Raw genomic sequence first — 24,054 nt, forward strand, 5'->3', positions numbered from 1 at the left:
GCTTCTCTCTCTAACCTTCTCCTCGTTCATGCTCTCTCTCACTGTTCTCTCTCTCAAGTAAATAAATAAAAACTCTTTTAAAAAAAATCTACATCTAATGAAATCCTGTTGTTTTGAAAAAAAGAGAGAGAGAGACACCATAAACTAGCTTTATTTAAGGGAAAAAAAAGGCACAAGTATACAAGAATAACCACTGAAGCAGAAGGAATTTTAACAATTATAAGAGACTAACTTTGCAGACTTTTAAGCAAATTTAAAAGCATATATAAAATGTACAATCTCCTTGAGAAATACAGATTACCAATATCGATCCCATTAAAGCTAGAAAGCCTAATCAAACAGACTTTCGTAGATGAAACAGAGAAAGTTGTCAAAGAACTGCCCCCCCCAACCATATGCCCAGTCCCAGATGTGCACAACTTGTGTGAGAAAATTTTGGAAGTCCTGAAAGATTCAAAAGTAGATTTGAGAAATGGAAACACATCTTGTATCTTTGGATAGAATTCAACATTATAATCATTTCAATTCTCCCCAAATTAGTTTATAAATTTAATGCAATCTAAGGAGTTTTATGGAATTGGATTGAAGTGAAATGATACTGCTGACTATACTTTTTTGTTTAAACACATTAAAAAGGTAAGAGAATCAACAAGGATCGCAGAAAAACAGAAATGGAATAAAACAAGAAAATGGACTGAACCATGTTTCAAAGGAATAATTCAATCACACTGAAGGGGGAAGAACCAACCCAAATAACTTTTGAACAAAGTGTTTGACTATCTGCCTTCAGACTAAGAAACAACTGAAAGCAAATTCTGAACTATTAATTTTTTTTTACAGGGTATCACTTAACAATTCTCTAACTGATTTTTAATTAACATATTCTATGACTGAACAAACAAGAAAGAATATTGAGTGCCAGGTTTTTCTCTCAGAGAAGGGAGATACAAAAATAGAAAAATGGAAAACTAGAAAACAGTATGTGTTGAACTGGAATTATAGGTACTTAGTATGAACTCATGGTGAGACAGACATAAAAATGTGTGTGGAGGCTGTGTATATACGTAGCTCTCTCCACTGAGGGGAACTAGAATGAGCACACCTAACACCCACATCCTATCTCCTAAATACTGTCCTCCGTTTAAAGGAACAAGGGCTCCATGCAGAAATGAGTAATCCAAAACTGAAGCAGGGAAAGCAAGGATGAGCCTGGAACATATGAAGCCAGAAAGCAAAGAAGCATTCGGAGAACAATGAAGAAATGTCAAAAGGACACAGAAACCACTGCTCTGAAGGGATGCCCACTGGCCATAAAATCAAACTGAGCATAAAAAATAAGTTGATAATAACAGATAACAGATTATAAATTGATAATAACAGATTACAGCCCATTTATAGGATTTCAAATAGGAATCCATAAGTCCATACTCATAAATTATTTTTTAAAAATAAAAGCTCTCTTGGGGTGTCTGGGTGGCTCGGTCGGTTGAGCAGCTGACTCTTGGTTCCGGCTCAGATCATGATCTCGGTCCTAGGATCAAGCCTTGTGTTGGGTTTCCTGCTCAGAGGAGAGTCTGACTGAGGATTCCCTCCCCACCCCCCTTTCTCTGTCTAAATAAATAAATCTTAAGAAATAAAAGCAAAGCTCTTCCTTACAGTAGAATGCCAACTAACAAACGTAAAGTGAACTACATTAGAAAAATCACCATTTTACAAATATAATAATTACTGATTCAGGCAAAGTCATCAAAGGATATGAAATTAAGAGGCAGACTGAAGTTTGAGAATATCTACCAAATCTCAAAATATTTCCCTATAAATATTAATTACAAGGTGAAAACCAGTAGCTTTTCAATGGAGAAATCTGGGAGGCATTATCTTAAGTGACCATAATCATCAGTAATGGAACAAATGGATAACATATACATCCAGATATGATACACTGAGAAAACATATAATTTTTGTGGTTGCTCCTGCCAAAAATATATGAACTCAAACTAAAACTAAGAAACATTCTATAAAGTAACTACCCTGCACCCTTCAAAAATACCAAGATCACAGAAGTCAAATTAAGTCATTCGCAACTATCTTCTCCCATTCTGAAGGCTGCCTTCTAGTTTTGTTGAATTTTATCTTCGCTATGCAGAAGATTTTAGGTTGAAGTCATCCCACTAATATATTTTTCCTTTTGTTGCCTTTGCCTCGGGAGACAGATCTAGTAAGGAGCCACTACATCTGATGTCAAAGAAGTTACTGCTTGTGTTCTCCTCTAGGATTTTGATGGTTTTAGATCTCACATTTAGGTCTTTCATCCATTTTGAATTTATTTTTGTGTATGGTTTAAGAAAGTGGTCCAGTTTACCCACACCATTATGTATTTTTAAAGTACTTATAAAACTGAACACCCAAAAAACAATGCAGTTAAAAGGTGAGAAGACATGAACAGACAGTTCTCCAAAGAAGACTTACAGCTGGCCAACAGACACATGAGAAGATACTCCACATCACTCATCATCAGGGAAACACAAATCAAAACTACCATGGATATCACCTCACACCTGTCAGAATGGCTACAATTAACAGCACAGGAAACAACAGGTGTGGTGAGAATGTGGAGAAAGGGAACCCTCATGCATTATTTGTGGGAACATAAACTGGTGTAGCCATTCTGAAGAACAGTAGAGAGATTCCTCAGGAAGTTGAAAATAGAACTACCCTACAACCCAGCAAGTACACTACTAGGTATTTACCCAAAGGATACAAAAGTACTGGTTCAGGGGCACCTGGGGTGGCTCAGTCCATTAAGCTCCTGCCTTCAGCTCAGGTCATGATCCCAGAGTTGTGGGATCAAACCCCAGGTCAGGCTCCCTGCTCAGAGGGGTGCCTGCTTCTCCCTCTCCCTACTACTCCCCCTACTTGTGTGCTCTGTCAAATCAACAAATAAAATCTTTAAAAAAAATACTGATTTGAAGGGATACATGCACCCCAATGTTTATAGCAGCTTTATGAACAATATCCAAACTACGGAAAGAGCCCAGATATCCATGAACAAACAAATGGATAAAGAAGATGTGGTACATATATATAACAGAATACCACTCAGCCATAAAAAGAATGAAATCTTAAAGGAGGGGGGCAAGGTGGCAGCAGTGGAGAGGATCTTATTTCATCGGATTCCTCAAATTTAGCTAATCAAACCATTCTGAACACACACAGATTCAACCTGACATGTAAGATTTATCTGGATCTCCACAAGCAGAAAAATGACTATTTTTGCAAGGTAGGAGGTGTGGAACCTTGAACTTTGGGAGAAATACCGTAAGATAAATGGAGGAGCCTCCATAAGCTGGCCACCCAGAAGTGATTAACACCGGAGCAAAAAATTGGGAACCCTGGAAATCTGCCATAGTGAGAGGTACCTCCTTCTGAAAAGGGCATAGGGGATGAATAGGGCAGAATTCTAGGGGAATCACTATGGTCTCAGGATTCCAGGAGACTCAGAAAGGGGTAAGCCTAAATGGATGGACTGCCCCAGCAGTAGATGGGGAGAATGGTTACGGTTAGCGAGCCCAGAAGGGATTCTCAATTCCTTTCATCATCAACTGTGACCCAAGCCAGTAAGGAGGCCGCCCTCTGCCTGACCACCCTGAAAGAACTAGAAGGTACAGGCTGTTTAACACCCTAGGGGAGATATAAAACAGCTTGTAGCTGTTATATCAGAGACAGCTCTCTGAGCAGTGTGACCCGTGAGATGACACTGGGGCAGCACCCAGCATGACCACGGAACTGTGGAAGAGGGTACATGCTTGAGTCCACGGCCACTACCAGTTGCAGAGTTAAAGCACAGAGATGTTCATGGGTCCCCATGACTCCCTCAGGAGAGGAGCAGTGGGCATGAAATGCATGAGTCTGTGCAGTTTGGTATGTGAAGAGATAGAGACAAATCCTGGAGGATTTGTTGTGGGGTGGCAGGAAGGTGGAGGGGGCAGTCCACCACACTGCTGATCTGGGCGAGATTCCTGAACAGCCATATTTGCTCCTACCATGTAAAGGCAAGCCACCAGGGAACAAAAGTCACACAGTCAACCAGTCACATTATGCCCATCCCGCTGACAAGGTAAAGGGACACTCCACCCAGGCAGAGAGGCCTGAGAAGCCCCGCAGCAGGCCCCTCCCCCAGAAGACAGACTGGAACAACAGGCGAATGACAAGCTTATTTCCCACAGGACTGTAGAACTCCAGCAGCAGGGGAAAATAATACAGGGAGCTCCAGGTGTTCCCTCATGACTCATTTATACCGCAGGCTAAAATTTTATATTTCTTTTCTTGGTCTTTTTTTTTATCCTGTTCCTATTTTAAACAGATTCTTTTTTCCCAACCTATGTTTTTTAAGTTGCTTAACTTTTATTCACATCTATGTTTTATAGATTTATGACCCACACTAGCCCATTTTCATTCTATTCAATTTTATCTTGATATATATAAGTTCTGATTTCTTTGCAATTTTGGGATATAGTGTCTTCTAACACAAAGAACAAAAATCAATCAAGAACAAGGAGATCACCCTGCTTTGTCTCCCTGAGAGATTATAATCTCTTTCCCTGCCTCCCTTTTTAACTGACTTTTGCATGGGTCATGTTTGATATTTTGGACTCTGTTCGTTTGCTCAACCATCTCTTGAAAGAATGACTAGGAGGAAGAACTCCCAACAAAGAAAAGAACCAGAGAAAATGTCCTCTGCCACAGAACTAACAAATGTGGATATAAACAAGATGTCAGAGATAGACTTCAGGATAGCAATTATGAAATCAACAGCTAGGCTTGAAAAAAGCATTACTGACAGTACAGAATCTCTACACGCAGAAAGGAAATCTAATCAGACCAAACTTACAAAAATGCTCTGAATGAGATGCAGTCTAAACTGGGTACTCTAACAGCCAGGGTAAATGGGGCAGAAGAACAAATCAGTGACCTAGAAGATAAGCTGATAGAAAGGAAGGAAGCCAAGGAAGAGAGGGATAGGCAGCTAGTAGCCCATGAAAACAGAATGAGATCAATGACTCCACGAAATCTTCCAATGTTAGAATTACTGGGATCTCTGAGGGGGTGGGAGAAAGAGGACTTGAAGGTATATATAAGCAAATCACAGCTGGGAACTTCCCTAACCTGGGGAAGGAAATAAGCATTCGTATCTAAGAGGCAGAGAGGACCCCTCCCAAGATCAAAAATAGATCAACACCCTGATGTATAATAGTGAAGCTTGTAAATCATTAAGACAAGGAAGCTATCCTGACAGCAGCTAGAGGGAAGAGATTTTGTACACATGGAGGGAGGAATATCAGAATAAGAGAGCTATCCACAGAGACCTGGCAAGCCAAAAAGGGCTGGCAAGACATATTCCGGGTAATATATGAGAAGAACATGCAGCCAAGAATACTTTATCCAGCAAGGCTGTCACTGAGAATGGATGGAGAGAGAAAAAACTTCCAGGACCAGCAGAAACTGAGAGAGTATGTGACCACCAAGCCAGCCCTGCAAGAAGTAAGGGGGAGTCCATAAAAGAAGACCCCAAGAGCAATATAAACCAGATATTAACAGAGACAATCTATAGAAACACAGCCTTTCCAGGCAACACAATGGCACTAAATTCATATCTTTCAATATTACTCTCAATGTGAATGGGCTGAATGTTCCTATCAAAAGACAAAGGTTTCAGATTGGATAAAAATGCAGGACTCATCCATATGCTGCCTACAAGAGACTCACTTTGAACCTAAAGACACCCCCAGATTCAAAGTGAGGGGATGGAGAACAATTACCATGCCAACAGACCTCAAAAGAAAGCTGGGGTAGCAATTATCATTTTTGATTAATTAAATTTTAAACCAAAGACTGCAGTAAGAGATATAAAGGGACACTTAAAGGGTCTATCCAACTAGAAAATGTAGCAATTGTAAATATCTATGCCCCCAACATGGAAGCAGCCAGCTACATAAACCAACTAATAACCAAAATAAAGAACAATATTGATAATAATACATTAATAGTAGGCGATTTCAACACTCCACTCAGAGCAACAAACAGATCATCAAAGAAACAAGAGCTCTAAAGGGCACATTCGACAAGATGGACTTTGTAGATATACACAGAACATTCCATTCTAACACAACACAATACTCATTCTTCTTGAGTGCACATGGAACATTCTCCAGAATAGACCACATACCTGGTTAAAACTCAGGCCTCAATCGATGCCAAAAGATTAGGATTCTTCTCTGTATATTTTCAGACCACAATGCTTTGAAACTGGAACTCAACCACAAGGAAAAATTTGGAAGGAATGTAAACACTTGGATATTAAAATACATCCTGCTAAAGAAAGAATGGGTCAACCAGGAAATTAAAGAAGAACTTAATCCATGCAAACTAATGAAAATGAAAACATGTTGGCTCAAAAGCTATGGGACACTGCAATGACAGTCCTAAGAGGAAAGTAAACAGCCATCCAAGCCTCTCAAAAAATCAGAAAAATCCCAAATGCACAAGCTAACCTTACATCTAAAGGAGACAGAGAAAGAACAGCAAATAAAGCTTAAACCAAGTAGAAGAAAAATAGTAAAGATTAGAGCAGAAATCAATGAAACAGAAACTAGAAGAGCAGTAGAACAGATCAACGAAACTAGAAGCTGGTTCTTTGGAAGAATTAATAAGAATGATAAACACCTAGCCAGACTTATAAAAGGAAAAGAGAAAGGGCCCAAATTAATAAATTCATGAAAAAAGAGGAGAAATCACAACCAATACCTAGGAAATAGAGACAATAATTAGAACTTATTGCCACCAGCTGTATGTCAACAAACTAGGCAATTTGGAAGAAATGGATGCATTCCTGGACACTTATAAACCACTAAGACTGAAACAGGAAGAAACAGACAATCTGAACAGATCCATAACCAGCAAGGAAATTGAAATAGTGATCAAAAAGCTCCCAAAAAACAAGAGTCCAGGACCAAATGACTTCCCAAGGCAAATTCTACCATTTATTTTTTATTATTTTTTAAATAGATTTTATTTACTTATTTGTCAGAGAGGGAAAGACAGCACGTGCACACACAAGCAGAGGAAGCAGCAGGCAGAGGGAGGAGCAGACTCCCTGCTGAGCAGGGAGCCCAGTGCAGAACTTGACCTCAGGGCTCTGGGATCATCACCTGAGCAGAAAGCAGACACTTAACACACTGAGCTATCCAGGCCTCCCTCTACCAAACATTTAAAGAAGAAATCATCCTTCTCTCTCTCTCTGCCTGCCTCTCTGCCTACTTATGATCCTTCAAATAAATAATAAAATCTTTTAAAAAATTAAAAAAAAAAAAAACAGGGTGCCTGGGTGGCTCAGTGGGTTAAAGCCTCTGCCTTCTGCTCAGGTCATGATCCCAGGGTCCTGGGATGGAGCCCTGCATCGGGCTCTCTGCTCAGCGGGGAGCCTGCCTCTCTGCCTACTTGTGATCTCTGTCTGTCAAATAAATAAATAAACTCTTTCAAAAATAAAAAAAAAAAGAAGAAATCATACCTATTCTACTAAAGCTGTTCCAAAGAATAGAAATGGAAGGAAAACTTCTAAACTCTTTCTATGAGGCCAACATTACCTTGATCCCAAAATGAGACAAAGACCACATCAAAAAGGAGAATTACAGACCAATATCCCTGATGAACATGGATGCCAAAATACTCAAGAAGACCCTAGGCAATAGGATCCAACAGTACACTAAAAGGATTATTCACCATGACCAGGTAGGATTTATTCTTGGGATGCAAGGGTGGTTCAACATTTGCAAATCAATCAACATGATAGATCATGTTAACAAAAAAAGAGACAAAAACCATTTGATCCCCTCAACTGATGCAGAGAAAGCATTCAACAAAGTACAGCATCCTTTCCTGATTAAAACTCTTCAAAATATAGGGAGAGAAGAAACATACCTCAATACCATAAAAGCTGTTATGAAAAGCCCACAGCAAATATCATTCTCAATGGGGAAAAACTGAGAGCTTTTCCCTTAAGGTCAGGAACACAACAGGGATGCCCACTCTCACCACTTTTGTTCAACATAGAAGTCCTAGCCATAGCAGTCAGACAACAAAAAGAAATAAAAGGCATTCAAATTGGCAAAGAAGAAATCAAACTCTCTCTTTGCAGATGACATGACACTTTATATGGAAAACCCAAAAGAATCCACCTCCAAATTACCAGAACTCATAGCAGTTCAATATGGCAGGATACAAAACTGATGCCTGGAAATCAGCTGCCTCTCTATACACTAACAGTGTGGGTGAAGAAAGAGAAATTAAGGAATTGATTCCATTTACAATAGCACCAAAAACCTTAAGATACCTTGCAATAAACCTAACCAAAGAGGTAAAGGATCTGTACTCGAGTAGTGAGGAACTACAGAACACTCATGAAAGAAACTGAAGACGACACAGAAAGATGGAAAAGCATTCCATGCTCATGGATTGGAAGAATAAACACTGTGAAAATGTCTACGCTAGTTACCGAGAGCCATCTATTGTTTCAAAGTAATCTCTATTAAAATACCATTGACCCTTTAAAAAAAAAAAAATGGGGCGCCTGGGTGGCTCAGTGGGTTAAGCCTCTGCCTTGGGCTCAGGTCATGATCCCAGGGTCTTGGGATCGAGCCCCACATCAGGCTCTCTGCTCAGCAGGGAGCCTGCTTCCCCCTCTCTCTCTGCCTGCCTCTCTCCCTACTTGTGATCTCTTCTGTAAAATAAATAAATAAAATCTTAAAAAAAAAAAAATACCATTGACGTTTTTCATAGAGTTGAAAACAACCCTAAAATGGATGGAATCAGAAAAGACCCTGAACAGCCATGGGATTGTTGAAAAAGAAAACCAAAGCTAGAGGCATCGTCCCTGACTTCAAGCTGTATTACAAAGTTGTGATCATCAAGACAGCATGGTATTGGCACAAAAACAGACACATAGACAAGTGGAAGAGAACAGAGAACCCAGAAATTTCTGTACTAGTCTTGCAACTTTTCTATAAATATAAAATTATTTCAAAATGAAAAATACATTCCATTTATTTCACTTATATATTTCTTATATGTTAAGTCTAAGAAGTCTATGTAATAAAACATCTCTTTAAATAAATATATTCTTCCATCAGTACAAAAATTCTGAACAATAAAGCACCATGCCAGTTATCTGGTAGTGTGTTTTATTTTTAGTTGTAGACAAAATGACAATGTATCAGACAACCAATGGAATCTTATTATTCAAGGAAATAATGATTCCAAAGTTTCATAGGAAAACACTGCCTGTTGATGAAAAAGGAAAAACTAATCCTGCCATATTTTCTCAGTACAAAAAGTCAAAATCACAATCACAAAATCATCATAAATACCTTGTGTTGCTAGAATAATCCCACATGGCCACATCTAGGAGGCTCCGAACCCAGGTTTTAGAGGGCTCCTTAAGAAATTTTTGTTGGTAGATCCCCACAACAAGATCTTCTACAGTGAGCAGTTCTAGATCTTGCCTGATTTCTTCCATTGGTAAAAAGAAAAAGACAAACAATTACTGAATTTAGGCACATAGAACACATACACCAAAATGGAAATACAGATGTTATAATGCACTTCAACAGTGACCTAGTTTTACTTACTTGATGTCTTTGCCATATGCTTCAAACACCAGTTGACTCTGGCTCTGTCATCAGACTGGAGAAGGGAAAAAATTTACTTGTATTTTCTCCTACACTGAGTTAATTTTAATCAATTGCTGTCCTTTCAGACTGGGGAGGTGGGGGTGGCAGGAAGGGAAAGACTAAAGAGTTTGTGACAACTAAATGAGAACCATAAAAAAGAGCAACATATATTTTAAAAAACTGCTGCTTTTAATAACCAGTTACATTTATAAAGCAGTGCTAACAGACTCTGTGAAAAACAAAGGAAATCTAGGGTAGGCACATGACGAAACCAATGCTCAGAAAAAGATAAGGTAATCTGTTCATGGTTACACTAAAGTAGGTTAAAACCCAGTTCTTCAACTCTTAGCTAAAAGAATTTAGACAAAATAAAGAATAAAGTCTCTCCAAAGATTATAAAAGAGGATCAAGAGATTGCTACAAAAACAGTTTTAAATAAACAGTAATCTTACTTAGAAGGACAGATGTACAGATTAGAACACCCTTTCAGAGTAAAAAAAAATATTGAGAAGATATTTCAGCAGGAGAAACTAAAAACAGGAGTTCAAAGTAGAAATGTGTTCAGCTTTTGCAGTGTTCAGAATCCCTCTACTACCTACCACAGAAATTATACCTAATCCCATTCTAAACAATTCAGAATGAACGTTTTAACACACACAGCTAACAAACAAGCCAACTCACTTTCTTTGCGTACCTTTCATGGATCTTTCAGTATCTAAGTGGATGCCTTAATAAAAAATTCTAACAATGAAATTACCTTGCAGTAGATAGGTGGCCAGTTTCCTGGATTTGGGTGAATAAACCTATAAAGGTTTTGTAACACAGCTGCTTGGTCATGCCCAGATTCAAAGTTTGAAATAGGAATCTTGTGACTAGAATCACCTGAAGGGAATAAAAAGGAGGAAGCAGTTCAAAATTTGACCAAAATAAGTATTACAAAGTGGGTAAGGAAGTAGGGGTACAGGAAGACAGTACTCGGTAACTCATATTTAAGCACTTGTACCAAGCCTAACTACGGTTACGTACTTTACATAATTTACGCCATCATCTTATGAGAAAGGGGATGTACACATATTAGAGAAGACACAACTGACACAGAAGTTAGCACAGTAGGTTAATAGTTGGTAAGCAACAGAATCAAGAGTCAAATCCAGACTTAAGTGACGGAGCCCATACGTTTTCACTATTCCCATCTGCCTTTCATGAATCTGCTTTATATATAAGGCTGGAGAACATTATAGCAATGGCTGCTTTTTAAAAGGCTGTATGATTAAGATTTCCAATTCCAGTAAAAAAAAATAAAATAAAAAAAAAATAAAAATAAATGGACCAAGTAATTCAGACTAACCTCCCACAAACATTTAATGTATCTGAGGATATCAAGAGTACGCACAGTAGCAAGAAATTATTAGATCCAGATGCAAGAGAATACAGGAATCCAGAGAGGCTCTCCAGACCGCCTCCTTCGAGGGCAGTTTTTCCCCAGCAGCTACTTCCCAATTCCAGAAGAATAAACTGATTAGCTGAGAAGTGTACTTTTGACAGCTTTTGGGACCTGGTCTGCTAGGACCCCAGCTATCTAGCAAAAGCAAACATAAATCCTCTCTGGATGAAGAGAACATCATTCTAAGCCACAAATTACTTTAAAATCATTTTTTTTTCAGTGTGGCAGGGGAAAGACGGGACAGGAAGATGGGAGAGAAGCCTGAGAAGCCACGGTAAGCTGGGCCCCTGGAGTAGCGGACGGGAAAGCTTGTCGCGGGCTGAGAAGCAAGCAGCTAAAGCAGCAGCTTGCAGATGTCCCAGTAAAGCCTACAAAGATCTCCAAGTTTGGATTTGCCATAGGTAGACACAAGACAAAGAAAGCCTAAGCCAGGGCGCCTGGGTGGCTCAGCGGGTTAAGGCCTCTGCCTTCGGCCCAGGTCATGACCCCAGGGTCCTGGGATCGAGCCCCGCATCGGGCTCTCTGCTCAGTGCAGAGCCTGCTTCTCTCTCTCTCTCTCTTTCTCTCTCTCTGCCTACTTGTGTTCTCTGTCAAATAAATAAATAAAATCTTAAAAAAAAAAAAAAAGATTAAAAAAAAAAAAAAGAAAGCCTCAGCCATATCCATCAAACTTGGACCAAATAAGCCTAAAAAAACTCTTGCTCCAAAAACCTGTTCAGCAGCAGCAGCAGCAGAAGCTTTTAAGGAAGAGGAAGACTGAACCAGAGGAAATGCCTCCAGAAGCAAAGATGAGAATGAAGAGTATTGGAAGGGACACACCTACATCAGCAGGACCAACTCCTTCAATAAAGGAAAAGTATGATTTCCTGGAAGCTATGGGAGTGAAATATAAAATCTCATCTCAGAAATGTCCATGACCAAGACAAATGAGGTTTCAAAAGTGGATGCAAATATGGATGCAAAGTTAAAAAGAATAGTTTCTTATTTTAAAGAATGGTAAAAGAATATTCTCGGAGCCACCTTTTTATTTTTTTTTTTTTTTAAAGATTGGGTGGTGGTACACAAATAAGAGTTTGAAATTAGAGTTAATATATGTTTTGTATTCAGATTTCAAGACATTTTGCTAATTTTGTAGTATCATGTGATTAGTTTCCAAAAAGGTTACACATAAGGAAAAAAAAATCAAATGGTACTTTTCTAAGAATTACATATTTTTAGACACAACTATTAGCACATTAAAAGGAAAAGAAAAGTTATTGTCTACTTAAACTGCAGAATTACTCTTAACTCCCTTATTAACCCAAACCGGCTCCCAGGAACGCTGTATAGAGAAGGAGTGTTGTACTGGAAGGAAAATGTTGCTGGAATATATTAGATATAATTAAAGTACAGCTTTTTCCTAATAGCCATTTGTTTTAAGTCATCACAAACAAGGTATTGCACTGCTATCAGTTGGTACAGATGCTTAGCTCTTTAAATTTTTTTTTAAACTTTATGTAAATTGTTGAGTATTTGAAATAACCCACTTCACCTGAATGGGTCTTGTCTACCTTCATTAGTGTTTAAAGACCATTTGCTACCAAAGTAAATCAGTATTTTTAATGTGCTTTCCTTAGTTTTTGTTATTAGCTAGTTCTTGTAAGCATTTCCACCAAATCCTGAGGTGAATCACAAGGAAGCTCTTTTCAAATACAAATCACCACCAAAAATTTAAATTTATATATAATAAATATTTGGCTGTATTTTTCTTAAAGATAGAACCAAAAAAATAACATTTTATGAAGATGAAAAGGAGAATGATGTACTTTCTGCAACTCTGTTAAAGCTTAAGTTACTAACTTGTGAAAGTGAATTTGGACTTAATACAAGAATTCTTATTTTAGCACAGTAATATGCTCTGAACTGTATACATATTAATTAATGGCCTCTCAAAAGTATAGTTTAGGTATTAAAGATAAAAGAAAATGCATCTTTAAGCATATCTTATGGAATCTTTGACCACATATATGTTGTTAGATCTACGTATTGTAGGGCTTTAAAAAAATTTTTGTATATGAAATTTTTTCATGTGATAGTTAAACACATCTTTAAAAGCACAGTCACAGATAAGAAACAGTATATGATTTCCTTGAAAACTCCTGCAATGTTTAATTTGGAGGCAGCTCCGTACTACTTTATTGGTGATAACTACTGGCTGAGCTCTTTTAACAGGTAATTGAGAAGCAACTTGTATATATTCCTAACACTTTGTTCATTTGCATTTTAGAGTAAGCCCCAAATAAAACAATGGAAATATATATAGAACTATTAGTTCTTACATGGTTTAATTATATCAAGATATAGGAGTTTAACTTGCTTTAAGATAAGCAAACTTTCCACTTTTGTCCAATTCACTGTTTCTGTTAAAATAACCTCCCTCCATGGGCGGAAAAGAAATTTAATAAAATAAAATAAAATAACATCTCTCTCCTACATGAGCTTATCTTGACTCAAATGAAGTATTAACCTAAGGCCAAAACGTGAGAGAAACGACTGATATCAGTGTCTTTACGACAATACCAGTAAATCTGGGGCACCTGTGTGGCTCAGTTGCTTATGTGCCCAACTCTTGATTTCTCTGGTCATGATCTTGGGGTCCCAAGATTGAGCCCCATGCTGGGCTCCAAATTTCAATGGGGAGTCTGCTCAAGATTTTCTCTCTCCCTCTCCTCCCTCCTGCTCTAAAATAAATCTTAAATACCAATAAATCTGTCATACTCAAAACCAATTTTTTTCAGTCTATATGAATAAACAGGTATATGAAGAAAAAAGGATGAAACCAAACCAAATTTGACAGGAAGAGATCCAAAGGTATTCCAGCTACCCAAGTTATTCAGCACAGATTTTAAATAATCATGCTTATATCTGAGGAGATCAAATTATTAATTGCAGCATATAGTTATAAAAAAAGGATACAGAAGATACAATTGCTGATAATGACAGATTAGAGAAAAGCTGAATAAATGAAACACCTGCTTGAAAGCACTGCTGAGATAAAACTGCAGTAAGGAATTACGGGTCCAAAATCCAGGAGAGGAAGAAATGCTGGAGAGCTTGATTCTGGCATTTAGGTTCACTGGTAATCTGGGCATTTACCAGTTCTGGAAGAGGAGATTTAGAGTCCCAGAAAATGAGCAGTTCTCAACAGACCTAGACTTCTAAGAATTAAAAATACTACTCCAAAGACCCTGGCTGGCTACATCGGTGGAGCAGGTTTTGACTCTTGGTCTTTGGGTTGTGGGTTCAAGCCCCACATTGAGTATAGAGATTACTTAAAAATAATATCTTCAAAAAATAATACTCCAATATTACTTGAATATCTTTTCATTACATACTTAATATATACAATTGTATTCTGGTTTCCATTGTTCATGCCATGAAGTCAATTACAAATTTCACAGATGATCCTTTGGTGGTAATCTACTGTTCCCCGCTTTTTAGAGATCAACTAGGAATAGATGGCATTCTTAAAATATCTGAACCCAATTTTGTATTATCTCAATCTCTGAAATTGGATTAAGGTACTTTCAGATGGCTAGCAGCAGTAGCCACCTTCTGACAAAAATCAATCATAATTTTTTTAAGAGGAATAACAAGTTTTTATATCTACTGTTCAGCACTCAAAAATAATGAGACATAGCAAGAGATCTGATACCTTGACTGAACATCAAGATAACCAACAGATCCATAAAGAAGATCTCTATAATAGGGTTATCAGACATAAGACTTTATATGTTCAGGAAAATAAAAAATATTGATAATTTCAGCAAAACCATTAAAAAATAACCCAAGGTAAATTTAAAAAACTGAAGACACATTCTCTAACCCATGTCAGGATGGCAAAATATTAGCAAACCAATTTAAGAGCTATATAGGGACTATGCTCGGTTTACGGCTGGAATGGAAGGTTGGTTAGCAAATTACTAGATGAACAAAAGACACAAATCACGTGAGACACCAAAAAACCACTCACTATAATGTGCAACTGGTATCTCTATCCAAACTGAGAATAGAAGGGAACTTCTTTATCAGGATCAAGAGTGCATACAAAACATGAGAAGGAACAAAACAAAAAGCACAGTGAACAGCATACTCACTGGTGAAACATTAGAAACTACAGAGTTCCTAGCCAGAACCTACGACAAATTTTTAAAGTTTTAAATAAAAAATAGATTAGAAAAAAGTCATTTCACAGATAGGACTATACAAGGAATTCACTAAAAACTCAATTATAGCTTAGCAATGGCTAAATAAAACTTAAATGCAAAAGTAAATAAAAATATAATTTTAAGAGATGTAACTTATAACAAAATTTATAAGCTATAAATTTTACAAGATATTAAGATCACTGTGAAGAAAATTTTAAGTATTGTAAGGCATTACAGATCTAAAAAAATAAGAGTAGAACCCTGTTCACAGATAGAATATCAAGAAGCTGCCAGTTTTCTCCAAAATGATCTGAAGATTTAAAGGTAATCAAAAAGTCAAGAATAATGTTCCAAAACAAAATGAAGAACCTTGGCTAAGTATTAAAATACTGTATTTAACAGTATAGATACCAAAAACCAAGTAGACCAATAGAACAAAATAAAAGATACGGAAAAGGGCACCTGGGTGGCTCAGTGAGTTAAAGCCTCTGCCTTCGGCTCAGGTTATGATTTCAGGGTCCTGGGATCGAGCCCCACATCGGGCTCACTCCTCAGCAGGGAGCCTGTTTCTTCCTCTCTCTCTGCCTGCCTCTCTTCCTACTTGTGATCTCCGTCAAATAAATAATAAAATCTTTTAAAAAAAAGATATGGAAAAGATGCAGGCATCAAGAAAATGCGGCACCACATACTGACAAACAAGCTGATTATTGGATGAATGATGTGGAGACAACGGATTAGCCATGTGAGAAAAAAAAAAGAAAGAAAAAATCTCTACTTCACACCATACAGAAGTCAATGTCAGGTGAATTAAGAACTTGCATATGAAAAACAAAACTTAAAAACTATGCTCTATGGCTTTCAAGTAAATAAATGATTAAGAATGAAGAGACTAAGCAATAATATGGAATCAGAATTCTTGAAGTGGGGGAGAATGAGGACAAAGACCTCTCAACCCTACAAATTCATACAGAACCAGAACGCTTCCAAGAAAAACATGGCAGTGAGGGTGGGAGATCAATAGATTCTGTATCAATACCTTCTCCAGATTTGAAATTCTTTGATTCTAATGTGTTAAACCATAACGCCCATCTATGAAGTCTTCAGTTACTCTCACTTACGCGGTTTCATAAAAGGCCAGAGAACAGCACGGGAGCATGTGAAAGATCTACACGCACGTTCCTTAGCTTCTACTCACTCTTCATCCACATGTACATCTGCTTCAGTGTATATTCCTCTATGAAAAACCATCTTTTCCTAAGCATCAGGCTGATTACATCAGCATAAGCATTTTTAAAAAAGATTTTATTTGACAGAGATGGCAAGTAGGCAGAAAGGCAGGCAGAGAGAGAGAGAGAGAGAGGAGGAAGCAGGCTCCCTGCTGAGCAGAGAGCCCAATGTGGGGCTTGATCCCAGGACTCTAGGATCACGACCCAAGCCAAAGACAGAGGCTTTAACCCACTGAGCCACCCAGGCACCCCAGCATAAGCATTTTTAGTTATTATGTCAACATGGCTGTCCCTTTAATACAATCATTTATTTACCTTCTTTAGCTGGCACACTTCCAAGGGTTACCAAGTTGGCAATTTAAGGCCTGTCTAAATTGGTGAGCTCCAAAGTGGCTTACCAGTGAGCTTTCCTGAGTGAGACTGTGACCAATTTTAAGTAGTTTGAAAAATAAGTTAAGAAAACATTCCTAGAATCTTTAATAGGTTTCTGTTAAACTGGTTAACTTGAAAATGTAAAAATAAGAGGCGCCTGGGTGGCTCAGTGGGTTAAGCTGCTGCTTTCGGCTCAGATCATGATCTCAGAGTCCTGGGATAGAGCCCCGCATGGGGCTCTCTGCTCAGCAGGGAGCCTGTTTCCCCCTCTCTCTCTGCCTGCCTCTCTGCCTGCTTGTGATCTCCCTCTGTCAAATAAATAAATAAAATCTTTAAAAAAGAAAATGTAAAAATAAGCCTTAAAAACTGCTTTAAAATCAAGTATTGGGGCGCCTGGGTGGCTCAGTGGGTTAAGCCTCTGCCTTCAGCTCCGGTCATGATCCCAGGGTGCTGGGATCGAGCCCTGCATCGGGCTCTCTGCTCAGCGGGGAGCCTGCTTCCTCCTCTCTCTCTGCCTGCCTCTCTGCCTACTTGTGATCTCTGTCTGTCAAATAAATAAAATCTTTAAAAAAAAAAATCAAGTATTTATCAGAACCAAGATAATAAACAGTAAAGCCAATGGCACTCTCACAAATGAGTCTGGCAAATAGCAAGGATTCCAATGCACTCAAAGATGAACAAACCAGAAACAGCTTAAGTAAAAATGTAGTTAATTCGCCAGCTAAACTTGTTTTTGTCTTCCCACAACCTATTTGGTGAATAACCTCAGAGGATGTAACACATGGGGAGATTAGCTCGGTTCACACTTCAAAATCTACAACGGAATTTTTCTTCTGTATTATAAACTGTTTTTCATTCAAAGCTATAAAGGGACCAACTACAAAAATTTGCCCTTGCCTTGTTCCAAAGTCTACTGCCCTGATTCCAAGCAGGCAAGCAAATAAAAAGGTCTAGTATATATTTTTCACTAAGACCTGTAAAAACTCAGAAGACAAAGGAATTCTAAAATATTCTCATTTGTAAAGAACAGCGTTACAAATAAAATAGCTGCTTGTTATAGCAGATTTGAAAAACTTACTTCTAATTGTTGTCTAACTGCTAGTTGTCTACGTTTTTAAAAAAAACAACTTATTAAAACAATTACACTTTTGAATGTAAGTTAAAAATAAAACTATTATGATTTTCATTCTAATCACAGAGGAAACTAGTTAAAACCTATTTCATAGAAGAGTTTAGTTCAGAGCTTAGGTACACATATACTTTGGTATCCCATAAGTCTATTTAATATTAAAGTTTTAAGGCTCACATACACCATCTACCATTTCTATGAGGATTCTCCAACAATAAGGATGTTATTCCCCCAACTTAAGTTTTATGTGTCCATGTAAAGCTGTAACTCTTTTCTTTTTAAGATTTTATTTATTTGACACACAGAGATCCCAAGTAGGCAGAGAGAGAGGGGGGGAAGCAGGCTCCCTGCTAAGCAGAGAGCTGGATGCAAGGCTTGATCCCAGGACCCTGAGACCATGACCTGATCCAAAGGCAGAGGCTTAACCCTCTGAGCCACCCAGGTGCCCTAAAGCAGTAAGCCTTAACCAGGTACAGACACATTCAGTGTCTATTATTCTACCCCATTCCCTTATACTTACTTGCAGCTTGACAATGAAATCGAAATCCTCGTGGAATTTCACCTGTAATACAAAATATTTTGTTGAGAAAAGCCCTCTGGTTTTGCTATAGTCATGTATCATAGGATGACCAAGTTATAACACAGATAGGTAATCTCTACTGCTATGTGAAAATACAAAAAAATTAAACTTTCATAGAAGTTACTGTTTTTCTTAACCAAAGAATGAGAACTATTAAAAAGAATTTTGGTATATTATCTAAACTACTTTAAAAAGGAAGTTACTCCTTACAGAAAAGAAATAAAGAGGCCTCTTAACAGGACACGTGCACCCGAATGTTTATAGCAGCGAAGTCCACAACAGCCAAACTATGGAAGGAACCTAGACGTCCATCAACAGATGAATGGATAAAGAAAACATGGTGTATATATATATATACAGTGAATATTATGCAGCCATCAAGAACCCTGAAATCTTGCCATTTGCAATGGCGTGGATGGAACTAGAGGGTATTATGCTAAGCAAAATCGGTCAATCAAAGACAGATAATTATCATATGATCTCTCTGATATGAGGAATTTGAGAGGCAGGGCAGGGGTTGGGGGGTAGGAAGGGAAAAAATGAAACAAGATGGGACCAGGGAGGGAGACAAACCATAAGAGACTCTTAATTTCAGGAAACAAACTGAGGATTCCTGGAGGAGAGGAGGGTGGTAGGGAGAGGGTGGTTGGGTGATGGACACTGGGGAGGGTATGTGCCATGGTGAGTGCTGTGAATTTTGTAAGACTGATGATTCACAGACCTGTATCCCTGAAACAAATAATACATTATAGGTTAATAAAGTAAAAATTTTAAAAATTGTAAAAAGAGGCCCCTTAACATAGGGCCTCATGCATGTATAGCTTAAAAAAGGTCTGTAAATTCAATCTTTTCAATGTGTTACAACTGTATAAAGAAAAGCAGTTATTAATTTATCCTAAGGAGCAGCTCTCACAAGTGTGAGCAGGATGATTAGTTTCTCTGTCATGAAAACACAAGAAAATCACTGGATTATTCTAATGAATTTTAAAGCAACTGACAAAACTAAGGCTGAAGTTCTTTTTTTCCCCAATCTCTATTCTCCCTTCACTCTTCTCCCTAGAGATTTCTCCTACTTGCCTTAAAGGTATACTGGTCCTGGAACTACCCTTTTGGGAACCTAACTGAATCCTACGCCTTCACTGCTTCTGGGTTTGCAAGAGTGGAGAAGCCAGAAGAGCTGTTGAGAACATCCGAGAGACTCTCAAGTATCAGGCTATTTCCGTACCTTCTCTTGTATTCCTTAGACCAGGCAACAATAGGTATTATTTCCACTTTACAGATAAGCTAATAAGTTCAGAAAGGTTAATAACTTTGCTCAAAGTTACAGAACAACCACAAGTTAAAAGCTTGTGATGTCCGAAGTGAGGGATGGATTAAAGAAATAAAAGAGCAAAGGCATAAAAAACTTTTAAAAAATTCCAAGATGCAAGGCCACAGGTAAGCAAACAACAAACACATTTTCAGGCATACTATCCACCAAATTCTAACACCTTCTTGAGGTTAAAAACTTAAACTAAAAAATTCTGTGTAAACACCTAGCTCAACCAATTATGATCAGGTCTTTATTACACTTTAAGAACTATATGTCAGCTCTTAAGAAAACAAATACTGTTAAGTAAAGTCAAGATCAAACGCATGGTGTTTTAAGATTTAGCATCTAGGGACTCCTGGGTGGCTCAGTTGGTTGAGCGGCTGCCTTCATTTAGCTCAGGTCATGATCCCAGCATCCTGGGATCAGGTCCCACATTGGGCTCCTCACTCAGCGGGGAGCCTGCTTCTCCTTCTGCCAGTGCTCATTCTCTCTGATAAATAAATAAATAAATAAGATTTACCATCTACTCACTCCGACTACTTACCAGGATTTATAAACCTATGGAAATCAGCCATAATACCTTCCTGGAGAGAGTATTTCACACAGCCTATTTCACAAGGGAGGAAGCGCTGTGCACAGTGCGGAGGTAGCTCGCCATGGCTAAAAATGTTCAAAAAATAGAAAATGCCTCCAAGCAGAGCTAAAAAGAAATAAAAAGAAAAAAAAGAAGGTAAGACTACACAAACAGTTGTGAGTTAACTCCTCCACAAAAGCAAAAGTTTTAGAACCATTTTCCTTGTGCTCCTATCATCCTAAGAGCTGGAAAAAAGAAAACTGATAATTTGTACCAGATAAATGAATCAAAATTTTTATTACACTTATCAAGAATTACAGTGGTAACCACTCTGCATGAAGCAACAAAATTATTCAAACTTGCAGCCAGCTCTACATAATTTAGCTAAACATAAGCCCTGAATTTTAGGAATGACTTAAGAAAAGCTGTGACCCATATTCAACAAATATGAGAGGTTCGGGAAATAAAGCCAAGTAGAATCAGTATAGAAAAACTCTGATATAAACTATGGACAATTTAGTTCACTCTTCACCTTGACCCAATATACACAAGAGCACCAATAAATACTCAACGAGAATGTGAAGAGTCTTACTTAACAGGATTGACCACATTTAAGACTGTTAGAAGTTTATTAATTTTCAACAAATTCAGAACACAAAACAAGCCAGAAGGAATAACGAGGATTCTTATTAGGTAAGTTCTTTTCTAGGCTAGCTCAATAGTTCAACCTCTTTATAATTTATATGTATTTAAAGGTCTAGCTATAAACACTTAAATATATGAAGTATATTTATTAACATAAAAAGCAGTTATTAACCAAGAAACCCGATTTTTTGTATAAAACACAACAAAATCTCTCCACTGTTATTTCAACAAATGCAAATTACCCGATCTTTCACAACTTTAGCACCACCATATTTGAACACTGGTAGTCAATTACTCTGAAATGCAGGATCAAAATGAACAGAACACATAATTAATCATCACTATATCACAGTGTCTTGAGCACCCACATTTATCTAAGCGTTTTGCTTTTAGGATTACTCTACCTTGATCACTTTTTAGAGACAAATTTGAAATATCAGGGGGTGAAACATTCTGCCTTGGTACAAGCATGCCTGGCCACCTCAGTGGAGTGGAAACAGGTTTCTAAAGAGAAAGAAAATAATTTGTCACATACTCAAACTCTTACTGAATTTTAGGAATGACTTAAGGAATCACTGAGCCCAGTGGCCAAAAGGACATCATTCGACAAAGTTCTCTTGTTTTTCACTTAAACTAACAACTCAATCATGCTGACCCAATGAGGAACGTATACAACATGGCTTACATTTTGAGGGGAAATGTCTTATAAGAAATTACAGTTAAATTAAAAAAAGGCAAGGTTCCCCTATATAAGTACAGTTCAACCAATTAGAGCTTCTACCCAAACATACACCTACAAAATAAAAATCTCTCACACCAAAAGCAAGCAAAGCTCTCTTGAATTTCAACCCAATGTTGACAGTTTCAACAATGGAATTTCACTATGTAAGAATGGAAAGAACACGGAGGGAGGGGAAAAGTCGACAATCACGCTGAATTTCCCCATACAAGTCAAGAAAATCTGTACTGAGTACTTTATCCTTCTACGACCTGTAAGTTTACTCGAATCAACTTCATTCCACTCTTACCTATACGGCACACTAGCATTCACCAGCGTGGGCAGGTTTTATTATTCCAACTTTTTATTTTATTTTATTTTATTTTTTTAAGATTTTGTTTATTTATTTGACAGAGAGAGATCACAGTAGACAGAGAGGCAGGCAGAGAGAGAGGAGGAAGCAGGCTCCCCGCTGAGCAGAGAGCCTGATGCGGGCCTCGATCCCAGGACCCTGAGATCATGACCTGAGCCGAAGGCAGCGGCTTAACCCACTGAGCCACCCAGGCGCCCCGTGTTATTTCAACTTTTTAAACACAACAGCGTGCCTGGTTCCAGGTTCATTGAAAAAGAGAGAACTCAGGGCGATCCAAGCTACTTTTAAACATAAAATAAAGGGGGGGGGTCTTTTAATCATAAAGGGGTTTGAAAGGAGCCCTTAGAGTTCATGCAGTACAAACCTTAAGACCAACACTCTCATCACTGACCAGGATTTACCGATGCAGGTTTCCCAACAGGGATTCCCCCAGCCTTTCACCACCAAGGAACAACACGTGCCCCAGTGAGGGAACCTGCTGGCTTTTTAACAGGCGCCCTAACACCAGGGGGGAAAAAAAGAAAAATTCTTCTCTGCACTCAGGGAAGCACCCACCAGCCCACCCTTGGCTTCACCCGCTCGCTCGCTCGCTCGGCATCTGGCGAACCCGCCTGGGGCCCCGGCCGGGAGCTGCTCGTCTCGGGCCAACCTTACCTGCTTCTCGGAAGGCCCAGCGTCCCTTCCCTGGGCCGCTCTCCACTCTCGCGCCATTTCTGCATATTTCTCCTTTTCTTCCTCCCTCAAAAGCTTGGGGACATTGAAGGGGGTTGAGAGAGGAGAGAAACAGCAATGAGTTCCGAGCGCCCTGGGCCCCAGGGGCGGAAGCGTAGACCGTACAGGTGGTCCCGGCGCTGGTTTGCCCCGGAGCGGGAACAGGGAGGCTTCCCTTCCCTCCAGCAGGGCCCGAGGCGTCCCTGGCCTCCTCGTCGCCTCGCCCTCCCACTGCCCAACTGCCTGGTCTGCCCCCCGCCCCGACCCCCCTGCCCCCCACGCCCCCCATCTTACCGCCCAGTCAGCAGAGCAGTAGGGGATGGCATCAGCGACGCGAGCCACAGGCAGGCCTCGCCTCCGTAACTCGGGGATCTTCTCCTGCACAAAGAAATAGTAGGCATTACGGCTGGCCCTGCGGTTTGGCATGGCGAGCGAGGCCAGGATTCGACGACGTGCGCCGGAGACCCCACAAGCCGCCGGCGCCCTCGCCGGGCTCCCGCCCTTAGTAACCGAGGCCGGCGCCTGCGCGCGAAGGCCTACAGCTCTCGACCAATCAGGGCGCGTTGCGCAGCCGCACTGGCCTCGCTGGGAGGCAAACAGCCTGAGACGGACTCGTGGGGCCGTGGGGGTGGGGTGGAGCGGCGAGCGTGGTCACAGGCGCAAAGCATTCTGATTGGCTGGGATGAGGCGTTGGTGGGCGTGCTGTCACGTGGAAGGTCTGGCGCCGTTCCTGTGCATTATTGCGTAATATGTGTCAAAGCCGGTAGAGGGAAAGAGGTCTGCAGAGTGGCTCAAGGTCTTTCGTGTTTTTTAACTGTAAAAGGCCGCCTCTGGGCCGAGCACTGGGAGGTGTTGGGTGGGGGGACAGAGTGAGGAGCGCGATAAACAAGATCTTTTCCTTCCAGAAGTTTACAGTCCGGTGGGGAGAGTTTGAGGGGAAGATGATGAAACAAGTGCATCAACCACTAGGGGCTTTTTTCGGTTACCGCTTTTTTGTGTTTCCCCCATTCTTAAGTCACACCACTTAGAGTTATAAAGAATATGTGGTTTTTTTTTTT

At 39.3% G+C, this 24,054-nt stretch overlaps 1 protein-coding gene across 2 annotated transcripts in view; it reads right to left on the reverse strand.

The window, feature by feature from the left end:
- MAEL (maelstrom spermatogenic transposon silencer) overlaps positions 1-23,620 on the reverse strand; it is a 37,409-nt gene extending 13,789 nt beyond the window's left edge. The window contains exons 1-8 of one of the 2 annotated variants that reach the window (XM_004756731.3): positions 23,291-23,615; positions 22,940-23,032; positions 21,599-21,698; positions 20,520-20,675; positions 18,604-18,645; positions 10,483-10,607; positions 9,684-9,738; positions 9,423-9,564 (exon numbers count right to left, since the gene is read on the reverse strand). In XM_004756731.3, the coding sequence (XP_004756788.1) occupies positions 9,423-9,564; positions 9,684-9,738; positions 10,483-10,607; positions 18,604-18,645; positions 20,520-20,675; positions 21,599-21,698; positions 22,940-23,032; positions 23,291-23,422 (845 nt within the window). In that variant the 5' untranslated portion in view covers positions 23,423-23,615. Of the gene's footprint in view, positions 1-9,422; positions 9,565-9,683; positions 9,739-10,482; positions 10,608-18,603; positions 18,646-20,519; positions 20,676-21,598; positions 21,699-22,939; positions 23,033-23,290 lie in introns of both variants that reach the window. The other variant, XM_013058410.2, reaches the window with a different exon arrangement.
- Positions 23,621-24,054: the final 434 nt, after the last annotated feature.

The sequence above is a fragment of the Mustela putorius genome, unplaced genomic scaffold, assembly GCF_011764305.1.
Source record: "Mustela putorius furo isolate JIRA1106 unplaced genomic scaffold, ASM1176430v1.1 tig00000785_pilon_pilon_pilon, whole genome shotgun sequence".
Classification (NCBI taxonomy): Eukaryota; Metazoa; Chordata; class Mammalia; order Carnivora; family Mustelidae; genus Mustela; species Mustela putorius.